Raw genomic sequence first — 24,324 nt, 5'->3', positions numbered from 1 at the left:
CCGGAGACTTCAGGATATCTCTAGCCTGGTTTGGATTAATAGCCCATATTTCAATTAATTTTAATAACTTTCCTCCTAAAAGAGGAAGTTTTCTCTCTGTAGTGTATTACGTTTACTAAATTTGTAGTCTTATTAGTTTTCTTAAAGGAAGGCTGTGTTTTCAAAAGACAATATTTCGGCATTATACAGGTTTCTGTTTTCACAAATATTGGGCCCGAGTCTGAGTGCTTGGATTGTCCAGATTTATTTGGATACAGGTTTACTTTAAAATAAAATAAAATAACATACATGTAATTAAAGATAAGTGCTTTGGGGAGTTTTATATCAAAATGTATTTATTTTATTCTTTACATGGTTTCCATCTTCCCTTGAAACATTAACAGGCTCCACAATGGACTGAAAATCGGTGTCTTCACTAAATAATTATTTCTTCTTCTTCTTCTTCTTCTTCTTCTTCTTCTTCTTCTTCTTCTTCTTCTTCTTCTTCTTCTTCTTCTCCTTCTCCTTCTCCTCCTCCTCCTCCTTCTCCTCCTCCTCCTCTTCCTATATTTTTATTTTATTTTATTTTATTTTGGCTTGGTTTGTTTTGGTTTGGTTTGAGCAAAGCGAGCGAATCAGTACTGGGCTGGGTTGGGTTTTTTATTTTATTTTTTATGCCGCCCTTCTCCTTAGACTCAGAGTGGCTTACATGTTAACATTCACACTTTTTAACAGAGCCAGCCTATTGCCCCCACAATCCGGGTCCTCATTTGACCCACCTCGGAAGGATGGAAGGCTGAGTCAACCTTGAGCCGGTGGTGAGATTTGAACCGCTGACCTGCGGATCTAGCAGTCAGCTTTAGTGGCCTGCAGTACTGCACTCTACCCACTGCGCCACATCGGCTCATAGTTTACTGGATTTGATAAAACAACCCTACCACTTTTCCCCCAAACATAACTCTTCAGTTGTTTTAAACATCTCCCTTGGTTCCAAACTATTATAGCTTTGGATGGGTCTGGTTAAAACTGGTTAATCATTTTTTGTTTGAAGCCACTAATGTCTCCCATCATTCATTCCGGCAATGAATTCCACAAAAATCCACTTTTGACCTCAACTGGAGGCTTAGAGGTTGTCCTATTAATGGAGGGACAAAACCCAAATTTCGGCTGTTGGGAGAACTAATAGACAAGGTGACAGATTGAGTGTTCTTTTACCTGAGCTAAATTCCCAACCTGTCTGGAGTTTCTGAGTCACCTCTAATTTATGGGCACTTCCCATTATGTAAGCTGGTCATACTATGCCTTGAATGATCTATTTGTGACCCTACTGAGCCCGGAGAAAGATTAAGGGACAATGTAAAAAAACACAAAACTTTTAATTCAACTTCGATATCCACACTCCAAGCCCTAGTCTTGGTCTTCTGTTGGCTTACTCTTCAGGTGTCTATTTTAGATCTTGTGATAATCGTCAAACCTAGAAATTTGAAGGTCTCTACTGTTGACACTGTGTTATCTAGTATTGTAAAAGGTGGAAGTACAGGGGGTGGACAAACAAATGGAAACACTTGACTTTTTGGCATCATAATTAGTGATGGGCGAACTGAACCCCCACAATTCGGGTCCATACCAAATTTTGGGGTGTTCGGTATGCCAAACATGAACCTGAAATTTTTCCAAAGTTCGGGCAAAGTTCGGGGTCATGTTCGGCGTTCGGAGCTTTGATGTCACCGGAAGGTTGCTAAGGATGCCAAGGTGATCACTTCCTGGAATCCAGGAAGTGATCACCTTGGCGTCCTTAGCAACCTGCCGGTGACGTCAAAGCTCCACCCCCGGAATCTCTTCGTGGGAGGGATTCCCTGTTCAGGTTCGAGTTCGGGTTCGGTTCGGGTTCAGCTGAATTTTGCATAAAATTCGGCCAAACTTGCCGAACCCGAACACTGTTGGGTTCGCCCATCATTAATCATAATGTTTGAACATGTTCAAATCAATCAAAACTTGACATATTTTAATGTTTTTTAAAATTCTGTCATTTGATATGTTTTTTTAAACTACCTTTTTTTAAAACAGAAATTTAAGGAAATTGGTTATAACCTTTTAGAAATGGCAGACCTCTCAGACTTTCAAAGAGGTCAAATATCTCTTCTTCTATTTTTTCATTGATATATTCATTGATATGTTCCTATATCTTCTCTTCTAATTTTTCTTAGATATATTTTACTATGATTATATCCTCTATAACCTTCATCATGTATTTTACTATGTGTATACCCACTAAAACTCTCATTGTGTATTGGACAAAATCAATCAATCAATCAATAATAAAACTGTTGGTGCTCGAATGTCAGGCGCTAGTGTAACCAAAAGTGCCCAAATGTTTGGCGTTTCAAGAGGTCATGTCTCAAAAGTCATGACTGTTTTTGAAAGAGAAGGGAAAATGTCCTCAGCCAAGCACAGGTCTGGTCGAAAGTCGAAGTTGTCTGAGAGAGACCCTCGGACTCTAAAGCGAATTGTTAGAGCGGATCGCAAGACCGCAGCTCCTAAAATCACTGCAGAGCCGAATAGACACATACAGAACCCAATTTCCACAAAAACTGAGCTTCATAAATCTGGATTCCAAATCTGGATCTTCAAGGTGTTTCCATTTCTTTGTCCACCCCGTATGTGAAGGTTTCTCGTAAAGTCTAACACCATTTCTACAGTTTTGAGTGAGTTTAGTTCCAGGTTGTTCCAATCACACCACAAAGTTAGTCAGCTGTTCAAACTCCCATCTGTATGTGAATGTCATTGAGAAGGTTTGTAGATAAAAATGCTGACCCAACACCATCATCATGATTGTCATCATCTTATGCACATGGATGAATATTTTCTTTCTGCAATAAAATTAAAAACGAACAATGAAAATCTGGGTTGCAAAAGCTTTGGCTCCGATATTCAGCATCTTGTAAGCAAAGAAGTGTTAAAGAATCAGCCAAATTTAGCCATGATGGGTTTGCCATGTTCTCCTTCTGCTGAACAATCTTAGAAACATAGAAACATAGAAGTCTGACGGCAGAAAAAGACCTCATGGTCCATCTAGTCTGCCCTTATACTATTTCCTGTATTTGATCTTAGGATGGATATATGTTTATCCCAGGCATGTTTAAATTCAGTTACTGTGGATTTACCAACCACGTCTGCTGGAAGTTTGTTCCAAGCATCTACTACTCTTTCAGTAAAATAATATCTTCTCACGTTGCTTTTGATCTTTCCCCCAACTAACTTCAGATTGTGTCCCCTTGTTCTTGTGTTCACTTTCCTATTAAAAACACTTCCCTCCTGGACCTTATTTAACCCTTCGACATATTTAAATGTTTCGATCATGTCCCCCCTTTTCCTTCTGTCCTCCAGACTATACAGATGGAGTTCATGAAGTCTTTCCTGATACGTTTTATGCTTAAGACCTTCCACCATTCTTGTAGCCCGTCTTAGGACCCGTTCAATTTGATCCATCCCTTTTTGTAGGTGACAGTATCCCAAATGTGGGATCACAAATGTGGGATCACTGTGGACACAGTATCCCAAATGTGGGATCACAATCTCCCTCTTCCTGCTTGTTATAACTCTAGCTATGCAGCCAAGCATTCAACTTGCTTTTCTTACCGCCTTACCGCACACTATTCCAAATGTGGTCTCACCAGCACTCTATATAGCAGGATCACAATCTCCCTCTTCCTGCTTGTTATACCTCTAGCCATGCAGCCAAGCATCCTACCGCCTGACTGCACTGTTCACCCATTTTGAGACTGTCAGAAATCACTACCCCTAAATCCTTCTCTTCTGAAGTTTTTGCTAACACAGAACTGCCAATACATTTCTTTCTGAAGATGTTATTCCCATATCACCAGTGATGAATTCCCAGCCTAGTTCAAAAAGAGATTTTTTTGAAGTTCACAAAGGTGTAATTGAGGCACACGCTCTCCCATTTCCTGGGGTCACGAAAATCGGAGAGGTGATCATCAAAGTTCCACTTTCATATATATATATTTTCCTCAATTAAGAAGGGACAACTGGTCTTGACTTCCAAAACTCCCCCCCCCCCCCAGCAGACATGTGGTAGGATCCACGCAGAAGCAATTTGCTAGGGCAGATCCCTCAAATTTATCTTCTCTGGTATCATGCTTTCAAGATATTTTCCAGTTTTCTTGATAGGCAACAATTAACCTCTTGTCCCCCAAGGTCACCCACACATTTCACTGTCAGTTTCTGATAAACCAGCTAGAATTGATCGATCGATCGATTGATTATTTCATCGCTGAGTAGCAGTGTTGATTGAAGAAAAGAATGTGTCTGGCTTTCTTCTGGTTATACCTTTCTTAAAAAACTAAGAACCATGAACCGTTCACGTGTAAAATAAAATCATAGGATCATAGTCCAACCCAACACTCGAGCAGTAGATTCTATACCAGTGATGGCTAATTATTTTCCCCTCATGTACCAAAAGGGTACATGTGCATGCCAACACCTGTAAGGCACTGCCCCCTCATACACCCCACTTACTGTGCATGTGTGCATGCCCTCCTCATGCTGCCCAACTCCCACGCATGTGGACACACACCTGCCCGATTTGGGCCTGGTGCTAATCTGCTACAGATACAGTTCTTCAGAGGAATAGTTCAGTCTGTCATCTGCACCTCTATCACTGTCTGGTTTGGTGCTGCAACCCAACAAGACCGACACAGACTTCAGAGGAGAATCAGAACTGCAGAAAAAAAAACAATTGCTGCCAACCTGCCTTCCGTTGAGGACCTGCATACTGCACGAGTCAAAAAGAGGGCGGTGAAAATATTTATTGACCTCCTCACATCTTGGACACAAATTGCTTCAACTCCTACCCTCAAAACAACGCTATAGAGCACTGCACACCAGAACAACTAGACACAAGAGCAATCCAGGAAGTGATCACCTTGGCGTCCTTAGCAACCTGCCAGTATACATGACGTCAAAGCTCTGCCCCCAGAATCTTTTTGTGGGAGTGATTCCCCAGCTCCTTTTGCGCCTCCCTCCCATCCACCCGACCGGCCGACAGCTTCCTGGTGTTCGCCTTCCTCCGCCGCTACCAGCACCCAGCTCCTCCTACACTTGTCAGCAGATGACAGCCGGGCAGTGGCTTTCATGGTGTTTGACACGAATGCCGAACCGGAGCACGAATTTTTTAAAAAATTGGGTTCAGGTCCCGCATGCCGAACACCACAAAATTCGGTAGGGACCCGAATTGTGCGGGTTCAGTTCGCCCAACACTAATGTTGACTAGAAGCTAATGGAGAATGGTTTGAGTTGTCAGCCCATCCTGTTTTTTATGTATGTATGTATGTATGTATGTATGTATGTATGTATGTATGTATGTATGTATATAAATTTCAGCATGTTGGATAATGAGAGATTCTGCTTCCCTGGTATTTTCCCCTTCTGAAGTAATCATATTAAAGCCACATCATTTACTGGGCCGTGTCTGATTGGATTTTATCAACACCAAAGCATTTTTTACACTCGATATGTGATTAAACAAATCCCATTTACTCCTGCAGTAAAACATAATAGAGATCAGAGGTTTTAAGAGGTCTCCTAAATCACAGGAGCAGTTTACTGGGGCAGAAGGTGAAAAAAGCCTTTTATAATACCTGATAAATGAATAAGAACATTAGAAAGGGAACATTTGCCTAGACAACAAGTCGTTCTTACAATGCAATGTCAGGATGAAAGTTTCGTACATAAAACTGACACTATAATCCCATCCTGGTGACATCACGTTACAAAGGTGGAATTATATTAAGAGGTGATGTGTTGGAATTCATCCTTCAAATCTACTTCCATGCAACAACTGCAGTAGTATTTAGCCATTAGATGGCAGTGTTTACAAAGTAGGATCTATTCTATATACTCTATGCTCTTTTGCTATAGAGTTTCCTGTTATGGTTACGCAGTTGAGCAGTAATGCACATGGTGATTGTGCTCTTTGTTTGCTCTTTGGTGTAATATATAAACAGAATTTCTAACATGACATTACATCAATCATGCTTTCTACCCAACTAATAGTTCCCATTGTTACTGTAGACATGGCATATTATATATACTTACCTGAGTTCCTAGAAGTATGGTAGTTATCTATCTAAGAATGCCTCTACTTATTTTATTTTATTTTATTTTATTTTATTTTATTTTACTTTACTTTACTTTACTTTACTTTACTTTACTTTACTTATTTATTTATTTATTTATTTATTTATTTATTTATTATTATTTATTTTATTTATTTATTTATTTATTTACTTGTTTGTTTGTTTGTTTGTTTGTTTATTTAATTTAATTTGATTTATTTATTTTGTCCAATACATAGTACAGATTGAAGAGAAAGATATGTAATAATATAAGTAAAGAAAAGAATAGAAGATAAGATATAAAAGTATAGGTGAACATATTTGAAAGGAAGAAAAGATAAATGAGATAAGGAGAGACAAATTGGACAGGGACGGAAGGCACACTGGTGCACTTATGCACGCCCCTTACTGACCTCTAAGGAACCTGGAGAGGTCAATCGTGGATAGTCTAAGGGGAAAATGTTGGGGGTTAGGGGTTGACACTACGGAGTCAGGTAATGAGTTCCACTCTTCAACAATTCGGTTACGAACTTTTCAATGCAGTATCAATCAGTTCTATTCCGTTCCGTCAGTTCTATGGAGTCATATTTAAACCAGTGATGTTAATGCAACTTTTGGGTAAGATGCACAATCATTTTGTTGTTGTTGTTTCCTTCTTTTCCCAGATGTATTCTTTTTCTATGCAGCCCTCCCAAAAGACCCACCTTTTAAAAAATGATTTGTCAGCCCAGAAATGTTCTTGAGAAGATGCCCACACAGACTCCAAAATCAAATGTCTTCTCCTGCTGTGATGAATTTCTTTTTGGCAAGTCACTTCATTTTGCTTGAAAAGAAGAAATCCATTATGGATTTAGTTTGCCTTCCTGCGCACAGGCCTGGCTGGCTGGTCTGTGCATTCTAAGATATTTTCAAAGCGAAGGTCACTTGACACTCATTATCTCTGTTTCTGTGGTTGTTAAGTGTGAAGTTGTCTCGTTTTTTAAGAACTGCGACAGACGAGGGGAAAAGGGGGCCGTCTTTCCTACAAATTTAAAAAGTGGTAAGCAAAATTTGAAATAGGAAAATGGTGTGCGGCAAAAGGAAATAAATACAGAAGCAAATTCAGACCTGAATAATTTTAGAATGTAGGTAGTCCTCGTTTTGCAACAGTTTGTTTAGTGGCCATTACAAGTTATAATGTCACTGTTCAGTTTACAGTGATACCTCTACCTAAAAATGCCTCTACTTACGAACTTTTCTAGATAAGAACCGTGTGTTCAAGATTTTTTTGTCCCTTCTCAAGAACCATTTTCCACTTACAGTTACAATGGTGCTGAAAAAAAGAGATGTGACCATTTATCTACTCTTATTTATTTATTATTTATTTATTTATTTATTGGATTTGTATGCCGCCCCTCTCCAGAGACTCGGGGCGGCTAACAGCGACAATAAAACAGTGTACAATAGTAATTTGGTATTGATGATTAAAAATCAATTAATATAAAAACCAAACATACATACATACATACCATGCATAGAATTGTAAAGGTCTAGGGGGAAAGAGGATCTCAATTCCCCCATGCCTGGCGGCAGAGGTGGGTTTTAAGTTGTTTACGAAAGGCAAGGAGGGTGGGGGCAGTTCTAATCTCTGGGGGGAGTTGTTTCCAGAGGGCTGGGGCCGCCACAGAGAAGGCTCTTCCCCTGGGTCCCGCCAGGCGACATTGCTTAGATGTCCATTACATCTTCATGGTCACGTGACCAAAATTCAATTGCTTGGCAACTGACTATATGACAATGGCGATTCCAGTCTTCGGAGAGGGGTGACATACAAGGCTAATATATTATTATTATTATTATTATTATTATTATTATTATTATTATTATTCCATTCCATATTTTCTTTTCTATCCTATCCTATCCTATCCTATCCTATCCCATTCTCTATTCCTATTCTATTTTGTATTCCTATTCCATTCTTATTCTATTCCCATCCCATCCCATCCTCTCCTATCCTAAAACACGATTTAAGTATTGCCCACAAGATCATATGCTGCAACGTCCTACCGGTCAATGACTACTTCAGCTTCAACCGCAACAACACAAGAGCACGCAACAGATTCAAACTTAATATTAACCGCTCCAAACTTGACTGTAAAAAATATGACTTTAACAATCGAGTTGTCGAAGCATGGAACTCATTACCAGACTCCATAGTGTCAACCCCTAACCCCCAACATTTCTCCCTTAGACTCTCCACGATTGACCTCTCCAGGTTCCTAAGAGGTCAGTAAGGGGCATACATGTGCACTAGTGTGCCTTTCGTCCCCTGTCCAATTGTCTTTTCTTTATCTCATATATCATATATATTTTCTTCCTTTCATATATCTTCTCTATTTTTACATATTATCTTTATTTATATTACTTCATGTCTATTCTCTTCCATATGCATTGTGTATTCGACAAATGAATAAATAAATAAAATAAAATAAATCCTATCCTATCCTATCAATAATTTTTATCTATAGGTGTAGAACAATAAAGGACATTGCTCAGAAATAACTTGTATATTTCATTCTTGCTTCTTGGGCCTGACAGGTTCCTATTCTTAAATGGAACTCTGTCTTTGACTGGCCTTGTTTCTAAGTGGAGGTTGAACTGTTTAATCTATGCAAGCAAATCCTTGCGTGGAATTTCATTCTCCGTTTTTCATTCCTTATTGCTTTGCTATTGTCTCATGCCAGATTGAGCATCAGCAACAAAGCAAGCCATCCAGGCCTTACTCTCTTCTTCTAATAACAGATCACCTTGAAGAGACACCATACAAAGCCGAATAAGTAAATAACGGAGAACCTTAAACTGGTTTGAAAGCGACCTAAAAATATATATATTTGCTGGATCTTAAAGAGAACGCCAGCTATTTTAATCAGACAAATTAGAGCTACGAATGGACTTTTTTCTAACATGGGGTGGTGGTTTTTTTGAGAAATGCATTATGCTGTAAATATTGATTTTAGCAAAGAATTTTTAAGAGCACGGCGTGAGATTTAATGGATGAAGAGCTGGCTTGTGAATCACACTGAAAGAGTCCTCATCAAACTGAAGAGAGGTACAGAGCGGAACATCTAAAATTCCATTTAGACCCTCCACTCCAGTGTGGATATTACTAATTTAGATAGAAGGATGAAAGGGATTATTATCAGATGTTCAGATGATGTAAATGTGGAGCAGATGGTTAGTAATCTAGGAAACAATAAACTTTTCCAATGGCCTTGGTGGAATGGAATAGAATAGAATGGAATGGAATGGAATGGAACAGAATAGATTAGAACAGAGTAGAACAGAATAGAATAGAATGGAATGGGATGGGATGGAACGGAACAGAATAGAGTAAAACAGAGTAGAATAGAATAGAATGGAATGGAACGGAACGGAACGGAACGGAACAGAATAAAACAGAGTAGAATAAAATAAAATAGAATAGAATAGAATAGAATGGAATGGAACGGAACAGTATACAGTAAAACAGAGTAGAATAGAATAGAATAGAATAGAATGGAATGGAATGGAACGGAACAGAATACAGTAAAACAGAGTAGAATAGAATAGAATAGAATGGAATGGAATGGAATGGAATGGAATGGAATGGAACGGAACAGAATAAAACAGAGTAGAATAAAATGAAATAGAATAGAATAGAATAGAATGGAATGGAATGGAACGGAACGGAACGGAACAGAATAGATTAGAACAGAGTAGAACAGAATAGAATAGAATAGAATGGAATGGAACAGAATAGAGTAAAACAGAGTAGAATAGAATAGAATAGAATAGAATAGAACGGAACGGAACAGAACGGAATGGAATAGAATGAAATGGAATGGAACAGAATAAACAGAGTAGAACAGAATAGAATAGAATGGAATGGAATTCCATTCTATTCCATTCTATTCTATTCTATTAAGGACACAGCAATAAGTTACAGTCATACAGTCATAAGTGGGAGGAAATGGGTGATAGGAATGATGAAAAAACTAGTAGCAATAGGAGTGCAAACTTAGTGAATAGTTTGACAGTGTTGAGGGAATTATTATCATTATCATTATCATTATCATTATCATTATCATTATCATTATCATTATCATTATCATTATCATTATCATTATCATTATCATTATCATTATCATTATCATCATCATTATTATTATTTAGATTTGTATGCCGCCCCTCTCTGTAGACCGTTTAGCAGAGTGAGGGCGTCCGAGAAAAAAACTGTTCTTGTGTCTAGTCGTCTTGGTGTGCAGTGCTCTGTAGCGACGTTTTGATCTAAGTCCAGAAAGTCCGTCGATGATCTCTGTTTTGTTTAGGGTTTTTTCTTTCCTTTACAGTGTGCCTCATTCTTCCTCTTCTTTTCATCTCTGGCTTTGTGACCCTCGCCATTTGATTCTCCGCCGATTCCATCCCGTTTCCGAGTTGCTTCTCTTTCTAAAACTTTTTATTCCTGCTTTCATAACCGCTCGCTGACGGTTCCCCTTTGATCAGTAGCCTGTTTTATTCCCCCTTTTTTTTCAGTTCCTGCGTCCGCCAGCAGCTACCGAAAGGCCCAGCGTGATCGATGGCGGGGTGGAAAAGGTGAGCTGCAAATATTTGAAGAGAGAAGAAGTAAATTTGTCCTTGGCATGTGCTGAATAGTCCCAGCAGAAAGAGGAATGAGGTGCTCAGAGCTAGAAATGAACACGATTTTAAACTAATCTCCACAGCGGGGAATTCTCTCTTTCTGTATGTGTGAATAGAGAGCAGATTACAGAAAATGGGTCGAGCTAGGGATGAGTGGCTTTCACTTTCTCAATTTTGTTCCATTTAATTTTCCAGTTGTGGTTGTTTCCCACATGAGTTATCCTTCTCATCTTTCCTACAACTTCTTTCTTTTTTTCCCCAAGACAAAACAAGACATACATACATAAAAATACAAAACAAAATAAACACATAACAACAAAAAAAAGGAGCTCCAATCGCTCCACTCAAAATAGTAGTCTCCATAATAAGAAAAAAACTTTTGTTAGTTAGATCATTTCAAAGGAAACAAAAAAAACCTACTTCATGTTGTGGTTAGCTCTGGCCCAGCTCCTGCCCCAAGGACTGTGGATGTGGGGGAGACATCCACATGCTGCAGGCCTGTTTTGCCCCCGGTGGAATCTGATGATGAAGGCTCCTCTGACCAAGAAGACATGAGTGACAGGGAGGAGGAGAGTGTGGCAGACAGCTCAGAAGGAGATCAATTCTCTAGCTCCTCCTTGGATTCAGAACAAGAGTTAATGATACAGCCACGCATGCGGAGAGCGATGCATAGGCAGCAACAACTGAGAGATTATTATCAAAGAAAATGAGGCCACCTGTGGTTGGGTGGGGCTGTGGTAATTAGTGAGGCTGCTATAAATAGCAGCCTGTGGGTTTGGCCATTGTGGAGGATTATCTGATCCTTGTGTTTCGTGACTGCTTTACTGACTTTGACTTTTTGTGTGCTGATTTCCCCCCGCTTTGAAACTAAACTAGAGCAAAGTGTGTTTCACTTTGTGAAAGAAGAAGGACTGTGACTTGCCTCACAGTTGCAAGCTAAGTATCACAGAACTGATAAGGGACTTGTACAAATTACCAGTTCGGTTGGAGACGAGTGCTCTTTGCTATACAAAAAGAGGGCTTAGTTTAAGTGACTTTTCATTATAAAACACATTGTTTTGAATTTTAAAACGTGTGTGTGTCTGAAATTTGTACCTGTGAATTTTTGGGAGGAGTCTACCAGAGAGCCCGACAGAACATTTCATATCTCTATTTATATACATTTCAAGATAATAAATTTACATAGTCTTGGATTCATTGAGAATTTCTTCTATTCAACCAAATATAGACCCTGTTCTGCCGGCGTGTTTTAACCGCCCATAATTACAGGGTAATTAGTCCAGGAAGACACACACCACATGATAAAAGGAAAAACCAAAAGTTTTCATCAACAGAAAAACAGAAACAGCTCCCTTTTTAAATGTCAAATGGATTTTCTGGTACACACAAGGCACAGGTTAAATGCAATCCAATTGCTCACCCAATTACTGGGAAATTGAGTCCAATTCTAAAATCCAGAGAGTCCACACACAATCTTGAACAGCACAAAAACCACGATCTTGACGAAACAATGAATCAGATAAACTGCCATGAGGCTAAAACACCAGGTTGCACTTTTATCTGTAGCACTAATTACAGCAGCCCCACCCAACCACAGGTGGCTTCCTTTTCTCTTGTAATAATCCTTCAGTTGTTGTCTCCTATGCATCACTCTACGCACACGTGGATGTGTCATTAATTCTTGTTCAGTATCCAAGGATGATACAGATGATTGATCTCCTCCTGGGCTGTCTGCCAAACTCCCCTCTTCCCTGTCACTCCCGCTTCCTTGGTCAGAGGAGGCTTCATACACGTATGAGATTTTGGCAATTGGTTTTGTTCTGCGCATGTGGCCAGTCCCCCTCTCTTAGCCTTAGGAAGTAGGCAATGACAAACCATTTCTGAAAAACCTTGTCAAAAAAACCCATACAGAGACTTATGCAAGCATTCTCCAAGAACTGGACACAACTGAACAGAAGAGAGAGAGAAAAAAATAACAATTATTACTGCCCAATGTAACACTCTATGTGTGGAACTGATATTGATATAATATCTTCATGGCTTTCCCTTACTGTGCATTTTTAAAACTTGCGTTCCAAATTTCCTTTTATGCGCCCTTTGTATGCGCTTGTTCCTAGTGGACCCCAGATATTTATGGCACTTTGTAAAAAGCAAACTGTGTCACCGAATTAAAATAGCAGGGATTATAGATGTGTTGTACAGTTCAGATACAGGTGAAGAACTGTGCACTGGGTAATTTGTCATTTAAATGCAAATAAATGTCATTCTTCCCCTACCTTTGGTGCTAAATCTTCTCCAGTTCAAATACTGCAGTCGGAATCGTTCATTCCAAAGGTTGAATATTAGTGAGCCTAGGAATTACTTTGTCAGCCTTTCACTTAGCTTTGCTACTGATATACAGTAATACCTCATCTTATGAACTTAATTGGTTCCGGGAGGAGGTTTGTAAGGCGAAAAGTTTGTAAGACGAAACAATGTTTCCCATGGGAAACAATGTAAAACCAATTAATGCGTGCAAGCAAAAAAAACAACAACGCAAAAACGGTGCTTTGCTGGGCGCCGCCGCCCGGCTGTCTCCTTTTGAAACAGCCGGGGGGCTTCTCGGCGTCCTCCCAAACCCGAACTTTTGCTGAACTTCTGGGTTCGGCGTTCAGGAGGCCGCCGAGAAGCCCTGCCGCCCGGCTGTCGCCTTTTGAAACAGCCGGGGGGCTTCTTGGCATTCTCCCAAATGCCGAACCTGGAAGTTCGGCAAAGTTCGGGTTCGGCGTTCAGGTTCAGAAGGATGCCGAGAAGCCCCGCCGCCCGGCTGTCAGCTTTGCAAAAGAGCCGCGGAGCTGTCGACTGGTCAGGAGGCTCAAATGGAGGTGGGAAATCCCAATAGGGAATTCCAGGGGCGGAGTTTGACATCACGGAGACATCCTTCCTGGCCGGGTGAAATGTGGACTCCAGGAAGGACGTCTTCGTGACTTCAAAGCTCCGTCCATGTAATTCCAATAATCGCCGAACACCGTTGGGTTTGCCCATCACTATTGATGATACTATTTAAACATTTCCTGCTCTGCTGTTCCCTTAGAAACATAGAAACATAGAAGACTGACGGCAGAAAAAGACCTCATATTCCATCTAGTCTGCCCTTATACTATTTCCTGTATTTTATCTTACAATTGATATATGTTTATCCCAGGCATGTTTAAATTCAGTTACTGTGGATTTACCAACCACGTCTGCTGGAAGTTTGTTCCAAGGATCTACTACTCTTTCAGTCAAATAATATTTTCTCATGTTGCTTTTGATCTTTCCCCCAACTAACTTCAGATTGTGTCCCCTTGTTCTTCTGTTCACTTTCCTATTAAAAACACTTTCCTCCTGGACCTTATTTAACCCTTTAACATATTTAAATGTTTCAATCATGTCCCCCCTTTCCCTTCTGTCCTCCAGACTATACAGATTTAGTTCATGAAGTCTTTCCTGATATGTTTTATGCTTAAGACCTTCCACCATTCTTGTAGCCCGTCTTTGGACCCGTTCAATTTTGTCAATATCTTTTTGTAGGTGAGGTCTCCAGAACTGAACACAGTATTCCAAATGTGGTCTCACCAACACTCTATATAAGGGGATCATAATCTCCCTCTTCCTCCTTGTTATACCTCTAGCTATGCAGCCAAGCATTCTACTTGCTTTCCCTACTGCCTGACTGCACTGTTCACCCATTTTGAGACTGTTAGAAATCACTACTCTTAATTCCTTCTCTTCTGAAGTTATTGCTAGCACATAACTGCCAATACAATACTCAGATTGAGGATTCCTTTTGCCCAAGTGCATTATTTTACATTTGGAAATATTAAACTGCAGTTTCCATTGCTTTGACCACTTATCTAGTAAAGCTAAATCATTTGCCATATTATAGACGCCTCCATGAATATCAACCCTATTGTACAATTTAGAGTCATCAGCAAATAGGCAAACCTTCCCTACCAAACCTTCCCCTATGTCACTCACACAGATATTAAAAATAATAGGACTTCTGCGCATGCGCAGAAGCAAAAACATGTGTGGTATGCCAGAGACCTGAAGCTGTGCGTGCAGCTCAACTTTTACTATCGGTGCAGCGTCCTTTACCCTCTACTGCTCCACCCTCTCCTGCAATGTGCCCAAGCTCATGTCCATTGCATTGATGATACTATTTAAACATCTCATGCTCTGCTGTTCCCTTCTCCTTTGGCCTCCCATCTTTCCTTACATCGGGGTCTTTTCTCAACAAAAGTAATTTTAGCCTTCCCGTGGAGCTGATGCCCCGTTTTGGTCTTCCTGGTGGAGCTGACACATAGCTTGTCCTGCTTTTGTTGTTTTTTTAAGACATTCCCCCCTGCTGGTTTTATTTCCTTGCCGAAAGTATGTGAGGGCATGAGAGAATTGAAGCATTGCAATGCTCAGGTTCTTCTTTGAGCTCAGAAGAGCCGTTTGCGCCTCCCCGAGTTAGAAAAAGAGAACAGGTTCACGATTCATTCCAGATTCTCATGTTCTGGGTCTCATTTGAGGTTTGCTGAATAAGGGGAGACAGAAGAGAAGGGGCCCATCAGCTGGAATAGTTTAGCTGGCAACATACCATCTTTACTTGGTGCAACGATTATTGCAATGTAATGGGGTTGTGTGTCAATGTAATCCGAGGGAGGGAATGGTTTGAAACGCCAGGTTTGCAGTCTTCACCAAGTGTGGGTTTTTTCTTCTTGCCTTCCTATTCTTTTCTATTTGCTTCCAGTATGAAATGAGTGTGTGTGTGTGTGTGTGTGTGTGTGTGTGCATATAAGAGCGAGAGAGAGAGAGAGACAGACAGACAGATAGATAGACAGACAGAGAGAAAGAAAGAAAGAGACAGAGAGAGAGAGAGAGAGAGAGAGAGACAGACAGACAGACAGACAGATAGATAGATAGATAGATAGATAGACAGACAGAGACAGAAAGAGAGAGAGAGAGAGACAGACAGACAGAAAGAAAGAAAGAGAGAGAGACAGACAGACGGATAGATAGACAGACAGAGACAGAAAGAAAGAGAGAGAGACAGAGAGAAAGAGAGAGAGACAGAGAAAAGAGAGAGGCAGAGACAGAAAGAGACACACACAAACATACATAGAGAGACAGACAGACAGACATAGACAGAGAGAAACAGATAGAAATAGACAGAAAGAGAAAGAGACAGAGAGACAGAAAGAAAGAAAGAAAGAGAAAGAGAGAGATAAGAGAGAGAGAGAGACAGAGACAGACAGAGACAGACAGAGACAGACAGAGACACAAAGACACAGAGAGAGAGAAAGAAAAAGAGAGAGAGACCGAGAGAGACAGAGAGAGAGAAAGAAAGAGAGAGACAGACAGACAGACAGACATAGACAGAGAGACAGATAGAAATAGACAGAGAGGGAAAAAGAGACAGAAAGAGAAAGAGAGAAATAAAAGAGAGAGGCAGAGGGAAAGAGACAGAGAGACAGAGACAGAGACACAAAGACAGAGACAGAGAGAAAAAGGAATAGAGACAGATAAAAGAAACAGAGACAGAGGGAAAGAGAAAGATATATCAGTTTATTTGTTTGTTTGTTTGTTTTGTCAAGTACTATTGATGGTATACAAAGATATAATAATGTTTATGTACATGATACTAGTAAAAGAGAAACATTGGGACAGGGGACGGAAGGCACACTGGTGCACTTATGCACGCCCCTTACTGACCTCTTAGGAATCAGGAGAGGCCAACACTGGATAGTCTAAGGGTAAAGTTTTGGGTGCTAGTTGATGATACTACAGAGTCTGGTAGTGAGTTCCATGCATCAACTACTCGGTTACTAAAGTTGTGTTTCCTGAAGTCGAGTTTGGAGCGGTTTACATTAAGTTTGTATCTATTGTGTGCTCGTGTGTTGTTGTGGTTGAAGCTGAAGTAGTCATTGACAGGAAGAACGTTGTAGCAGATGATTTTTATGATCTATGCTTAGGTCGTGTTTAAGGCCACATAGTTCTAAGCTTTCTAAACCCAGGGTTGTGAGTCTAGTTTCTTAGGGTATTCCGTTGTGATTGGAGGGCTCTTCTAGTTATGTAAAGTAAAGTGGCGAAGCTTTCTAAAGCAGATGAGATAAAAAGGACCATTGACTCTTCAATGCATGTTGCATTTGCAGAGAGCCGGTTCGGTTGATTCTATTCTATTCTATTCTATTCTATTCTATTCTATTCTACTCTATTCTGTTCTGTTCTGTTCTGTTCTAATTTATTCTATTCTATTCTATTCTATTCCATTCCATTCCATTCCATTCCATTCTATTCCATTCCATTCCATTCCAATCCATTCCATTCTCTATTCTATTCTATTCCATTTCATTCCATTCCAATCCATTCCATTCTCTATTCTATTCTGTTCTGTTCTGTTCTATTCTATTCTATTCTATTCTATTCTATTCTATTCCATTCCATTCCATTCCAATCCATTCTATTCCATTCCATTCTCTATTCTGTTCTGTTCTGTTCCGTTCCGTTCCGTTCCGTTCCATTCCATTCCATTCCATTCCATTCCATTCCATTCCAATTCCATTCCATCCCATTCCATTCCATTTCAATTCCAATTCCAATTCCAATCCATTCTATTCCATTCCATTCGCTATTCTATTCTATTCTGTTCTGTTCTGTTCCGTTCCGTTCCATTCCATTCCAATTTCAATCCATTCTATTCCGTTCCATTCTCTATTCTATTCTATTCTATTCTATTCTATTCTATTCTGTTCTGTTCCGTTCCGTTCCGTTCCGTTCCATTCCATTCCATTCCAATTCCAATTCTATTCTATTCTATTCCATTCCATTCCACTTTCTGAAAAAAATAAAATGAAAATAAAATAAAATAAAAAGGATAGGGCCTAAGATAACCACAGCAGAAAACGAAGAGAAGGGAGACATTTCACCTTATCCTCTTTGTGATATAAAAAGGAAACATTTATAAACTTGCTGAGTTTATATATATTTTTTATTTTGTACAAGAAGGAAGGAAGAACAAAGAAATGAACCAATTGCCCCGGGCATTTTTGTGTCTTTTCAAAAGTGAGGTTATTTCCCCACCAGAGGAAGGATTAGCACTAGCTGCTGTTAATCCATGCAAAAATTCACTTTGTCACAGAGGGTGAAAACTCCAAATTTGCTCCCAGCAACATCCAGGGTGAAATTATTTTAAACCCTGATTTGGGAGGAATGAAACCATGAGCCATTGTATGGATGGTTGGGAATATGTGTACAGCATAGAAGTTCAGTATGTATATGTAATGTGTGTCTCTGTCTTCAATGTTGAACGATGATGATCATTCAAGCCACTCCCACCTGGTCACATGGCCAACAAGCCACTCCTACCTAGTCACATGACCATTAAGCCACACCCACAAAATAAGCCACACCCACAGTGTGGCAGTAAAAAAATTGGCTGCCCATTACTGGTCATAAATGAGAAAAACAGTCATAAGACCCTTTTTCCAGTATCATTGTAACGTTGAACGGCCACTAAGTGAACTGTTGTAAGTCGAAGACGACATGGATTAATGGCACCACAGAAAGCAGGAAGTATTGGGGACTACATCTTTCCATCTTCCTGTGGACAACACAAACCCTGTTAGACCTGATGCTGACATCCACTCCTGAGGAAGGATAATAATAATAATAATAATAATAATAATAATAATAATAATAATAATAATAATAATAATAATAATTGTTGTGGTTAGCTCTGGCTAAGCTCCTGCCCCAAGGAATGTGCAGGTGGATGTGGGGGAAACATCCACATGCCGCAGGCCTGCTTTGCTCCCGATGGAATCTGCCGACGAAGCCTCCTCTGACCAAGGAAGCGTGAGTGACAGGGAAGAAGGGAGTTTGGCAGACAGCCCAGAAGGAGATCAATCATCTGTATCATCCCTGGATTCTGAACAAGAATTAATGACACACCCACGCATGTGTAGAGTGATGCATAGGAGACAACAACTGAAGGATTATTACAAGAGAAAATGAGGCCACCTGCGGTTAGGTGGGGCTGCTGTAAATAGTGCTACAGATAAAAGTGCAGCTGGGTGTTTTAGCCTCATGGCAGTTTATCTGATTCATTGTTTCGTCAAGATCGTGGTTTTTGTGCTGTTCAAGATTGTGTGTGGACTCTCTGGACTTTATAATTGGACTCAATTTCCCAGTTATTGGGTGAGCAATTGGACTGCATTTAACCTGTGCCTTGTGTGTACCAGAAAATCCCTTTGACATTTAAAAAGGGAGCTGTTTCTGTTTTTCTGTTTATAAAAACTTTTGGGTTTTCCTTTTATTGTGTGGTGTGTGTCTTCCTGGACTAATTACCCTGTAATTACGGGTGGTTGAAACACGCCGGAAGAACAAATAATAATAATAATAATAATAATAATAATAATAATAATAATAATGACCGAATTCTGAAGCATAACACACCAGACATTGTAATATTTATTAGATTTGCATGCCGCCCCTCTGCGGAGACTTGTTAGCGGAGTTGAAATCTTTAGCGGACTTGAAAGAGCAAAGAGGTAGAGATCAGAGAAGCCACAAATAAGCCTTGGTTTTACGTCCTCTGTATCTCTGTCCATCTAATTAAGCTATCAGCAATCTCATCTATTTTGGCAGAGAAGGCAGCTTTCTCTTAAATTGCACCAAAAAAGGAGAGGTGAAGAGAGAAATTGGGAAAAAAGTGAACAAGCGTTAAGGCATTGGACATCTGTTACCTGTGTGAGTTGTACATTTTAATTAGCACAACCTTGATCGGTCACCTTGGAAATAGGCAAAGGAATGAAAATGTTAAATGTGCTTCAATTCTCTATGCTTACGCTTTGCCATTGTGCATTCCGTTCTGTTCTGATTCAAATTCAAATCTCAAACTATTAGGGGCAAAAAAAAAAGAGAGAAGGAAGTGGATAAGTCAAGAGAATGTAGCGGCATCGAACTGTTTTGAGGAGAAAGAAAGAAAGAAAGTATGAAAGAAAGAAAGAAAGTATGAAAGAAAGAAAGAAAGAAAGAAAGAAAGAAAGAAAGAAAGAAAAAATTACCTGTACCTACTTTGCTTTTGTTTATTTATTTATTTGTTTACTTATTTATTTATTTATTTATTTATTCAATTTTTATGCCGCCCTTTTCCTTAGACTCAGGGCGGCTTACAACATGTTAGCAATAGCACATTTTTAAACAGAGCTAGGCTATTGCCCCCACAATCCAGGTCCTCATTTTACCCACCTCGGAAGGATGGAAGGCTGAGTCAACCTTGAGCCGGTGATAAGATTTGAACCGCTGACCTTCAGATCTATAGTCAGCTTCAGTGGCCTGCAGTACAGCACTCTACCTGCTGCGCCACCCCGGCTCATATGTTTATACCATACCTAATATCTTGTACACATTTAGATAGATAGATAGATAGATAGATAGATAGATAGATAGATAGATAGATAGATAGATAGATAGATAGATAGATAGATAGATAGATAGATAAGGGCATTCTTAGGTAGAGATACCACTGTACACCCATGTACATGTTAAACCTCTGCCTTAAAAAAATATTCATCTATCTATCTATCTATCTATCTATCTATCTATCTATCTATCTATCTATCTATCTATCTATCTATCTACTTAAGATGTACATGGGTGTACAGTGGTACCTTTACTTACAAACTTTTCTAGATAAGAACCGGGTGTTCAAGATTTTTTTGCCTATTCTCAAGAACAATTTCCCACTTGCAAACCTGAGCCTCCGAAACTGTAACCGGAAAAGGCAGGGAGAAGCCTCTGTGGGGCCTCTGTAGGAATTTCCCGGGAGGAAACAAGGACTGAAAAGGCAGGGAGAAGCCTCTATGGGGCCTTTCTAGGAATCAAACTCCTGGGAGGAAACAGGGCTGGAAAAGGCGGGGAGAAGCCTCTGTGGGGCCTCTCTAGGAATCTCCTGGGAGGAAACAGGGCCTCCACCCTCCATGTGCTTTCCCCAATTACTTGCTTTTACGTTGATTCCTGTGGGGAAAAAATGCTTCTTCTTACAAACTTTTCTACTTAAGAACCCGATCACGGAACCGATGAAGTTCGTAAGTAGAGGTACCACTGTATGTGGAAACTGTCTGTCACTAAGACAGAACAAGGAAGTAAGTTGTGATACATGTGCAGAAAAGTATAAAAAGAATGTCCTGGGATGGATTTGGTGCCTCTGACCATAGCTAATCCCTGCTGGGGAGAGAAAGAGAGATTTCAGAGGAAGGCAATGGCAGGCTGCATCTGGGTTGCTTCCAAGCAAATTACATGGATGTGTTGCTGAAGTCACCAGGAACGGAGCTCAGCTTGAAGAAAACAATAACTTGGAAGGGACGAGGAATAATGAGCAATCCGTTGGCATTGTAACAACCCATGCAGAGGGTGGCTTTCTATCTGCACCATCCCTCCTGCTTGATGAAATAACTCAAGCTTCCTTCCAAGTGTAAGCAGCAACGCCTGAGTAGAAACTGCCTCCTGGTGCTTTTCTTATTGGAAAACTTGATGTGTTAAAAAAACCCAAAAAAACAGTGAACGCTACAGAAAACATACATTGAGGTGAAAGACTTTTGGAAAACTGTTCATGTTCAAGGCTGCCTGCGGGCTTCTGTTGAACGTACCTAGAACGGAAGACGCTCTCAGTAAAATTAGCATTTTGGTCCAATCTTAAACAAAAAAATAATAATGAAACCAAAAATCCCTCCCCCTCTCCAACACTCATTTGTTTGCTAAAGAAAAAATACGCCTCAGAGGGCAGCCGTTTTATTCCATTGCTATTGTTGAGTCAGTTGTGCAGCAGATGGAGAGAAATTTCTACACCCATCAAAGAAAAAGAGAGAGTTGGCTCTTGAAATTAAAAAGACAGAATGGAAAAAAAATAGCTGGTAGGGAGGGGAAATGATATAATTTACCTCAGAAATGATATAATTTACCTCAGAAATGATATAATTTACCTCAGAATTGAATGGAAAAGTGAATTTCGGTGCTCAGTTTTACTAGGTTTTGCTGTTTTCATCCTCCCCCCCCCTTTGATTCAGAGGCCGTAAAGCATTTGGAGATGATACCTGGACGTATTGGGTTTCTATCTGGATGGAGGGGTAACGCTGGTGACTGGTGGGCAGAAATGCACTTTGGAGCAAGATTTGGCTCCTGCGCATGTGGAGGAAGGAAAATCTCACGAGAGGATGCACAGGTGTGCAGATTTTTGGCGATTTTTGGGAATTTTCCACATGCGCGGAAGCAAAAACAAAATCACCAGCTCAAGGTTGACTCAGCCCTCTATCCTTTCAAGGTGGGTAAAATGAGGACCCGGATTGTGGAGGCAATATGCTGGCTCTAGTGCTATAGCTAACATATTGTAAGCTGCCTTGGTCTAAGGAGAAGAGCGGCATAAAAATCAATCAATCAACCAACCAACCAACAACCAACAGCAAACAGCAAACAGCAAACAGCAAACAGCAAACAGCAAACAAACAAACAACAAACAAACAATTAATATACTTCAATGTATCTGTCTTGTATGACTGAATAATTACTGATATCTCCTGGATATCTGCTGGAATTTCACGCTTCCTTTAATAACATAAAGAACATAAGAAGAGCCATGCTGAATCAGTCCAGCATTCTGTGTCCAACAGTAGCCCACCCATTGTCCATGGGGATCTTGGGCAGAAAGGGAAGACAAAACTCTCCCTTTCCCTCGACCCCCAGCAAATGGTACTCAAGGGAACCCTGCCGGCCTCAACCAACATAGAGGTGGCACATGGACATCAGTTTCAATAACCACCAATACACTTGGGTCCATGAATCTGTCTAATCCTGCCTTGAAGCTATCAAGGCTGAGAGCTATCACAACCTCTTCTGGAAAGGAATTCCAAGGACCCTCTGGATGAAGAAATATTTCCTTTGATTTGTCCTCACTTTCTTACCTATGAGCTTTAGGGAGTGGCCCCTCGTCCTAGTATTGTGTGATAGAGAAAATAATATTTCCACCTTTTCTATCCCATGCATGATTTTATACCCTTTCATCAAGTCACCTCTTAAACGCCGTCTTTCAAGGCTGAAGAGACCAAGGCGTTGCCTTGGTTTCTTTGGGCATGTGCATCCTTGATGTTGTGGTTAGCTCTAGCCCAGCTCCTGCCCCAAGGACTGTGGATGTGGGGGAGACATCCACATGCTGCAGGCCTGTTTTGCCCCTGGTGGAATCTGATGATGAAGGCTCCTCTGACCAAGAAGACATGAGTGACAGAGAGGAGGAGAGTGTGGCAGACAGCTCAGAAGGAGATCAATTATCTAGCTCCTCCTTGGATTCAGAACAAGAGTTAATGATACAGCCAGGCATGCGGAGAGCGATGCATAGGCAACAACAACTGAGAGATTATTATTAAAGAAAATGAGGCCACCTGTGGTTGGGTGGGGCTGTGGTGAATAGTGAGGCTGCTATAACTAGCAGCCTGTGGGTTTGGCCATTGTGGAGGATTATCTGATCGTTGTGTTTCGTGCCTGCTTTGCTGACTTAGACCTTTGTGTGCTGATTTTTCCCTGCTTTGAAACTAAACCAGAGCAAAGTATGTTTCACTTTGTGAAAGAAGAAGGACTGTGAATTGCCTCACAGCTGCAAGCTACGTATCGCAGAACTGATAAAGGACTTGTACAAACTACAAGTTTGTTTGGAGATGAGTGCTCTTTGCTATACAAAAAGAGGGCTTAGGTTAAGTGAAGTTTCATGATAAAGGACATTGTTTTGAATTTTCAAACTTGTGTGTGTCTGAAATTTGTACCTGTGAATTTTTGGAAGGAGTCTACCAGAGAGCCCGACAGAACACTTGATAACTCTAGAGCAGGGGTCCCCAAACTTGGCAACTTTAAGACTTGTGGACTTCAACTCCCAGAATTCTCCAGACAGCTACGCTAAGTCTTAAAGTTGCCACGTTTGAAGATCACTCTGCACACACCCTTAACACCCATCTGTTGAGGGAGGGCTGTCCAGATTGGACACAGATGGCTTCCTTGACCCTTCTTTCCCACCAGCTGCCTTCTCTGTCCAAAATGTGGCCTTTTGCTGTCTTCCAAAGAGTGGCCTTTGTTTTCAAATGCAGAAGGGCTGTTGAGTTTTGCCCCGATGGGTTCATTCTCTTGCATTTAAGGACTCTCCAAAAGAATGCAAATGACCAACTGTCTCAAGGAATATAAATCCTTCCTTTCCCCTGCATCCACTCAGAGCTTTTGGGATGAGAAGCAAAATGTCTTCAAAGAATAGCCAGAAGATCCACTTGCTTTTGAAAAAAAACAACAAATGCCTTTGGGTCTGCTGAGTATATTTTTTGAATCCTGAAAAAGCAAATCTTTTAAAGCATATTGATTAAAATTCAGGGTGCTGCCTGGTCTGTTTAGGTGTTGTGATTTAGTTGGGTTTTTTTTCCCCATCCTTATTTTCTAGTCAAGGTGCTTTTTTCTCCTGTTGCAAAACTTTTGCACTAATAATTTGGAGCTATAGATATGTTGTGGTTAGCTCTGCCCC

General features: G+C 40.4%; 1 protein-coding gene across 1 annotated transcript in view; it reads right to left on the bottom strand.

Moving 5' to 3' along the window:
• Positions 1–20,319, bottom strand: part of LOC139170023 (NADH-ubiquinone oxidoreductase chain 5-like) — a gene marked incomplete at its 3' end in the record, with an annotated part of 41,350 nt that extends 21,031 nt beyond the window's left edge. The window contains exons 1-3 of the mRNA XM_070756725.1: positions 20,189–20,319; positions 16,124–16,174; positions 15,565–15,920 (exon numbers count right to left, since the gene is read on the bottom strand). Of these exons, the coding sequence (XP_070612826.1) occupies positions 15,565–15,920; positions 16,124–16,174; positions 20,189–20,319 (538 nt within the window). The remainder of the gene's footprint in view (positions 1–15,564; positions 15,921–16,123; positions 16,175–20,188) is intronic.
• Between the last annotated feature and the right edge of the window lie 4,005 nt (positions 20,320–24,324).

Source organism: Erythrolamprus reginae, chromosome 7 (assembly GCF_031021105.1).
Source record: "Erythrolamprus reginae isolate rEryReg1 chromosome 7, rEryReg1.hap1, whole genome shotgun sequence".
NCBI classification, from domain to species: domain Eukaryota; kingdom Metazoa; phylum Chordata; class Lepidosauria; order Squamata; family Dipsadidae; genus Erythrolamprus; species Erythrolamprus reginae.
Note: the sequence above shows the minus strand (reverse complement) of the source record. Positions and strands in the feature narration are given on the sequence as shown.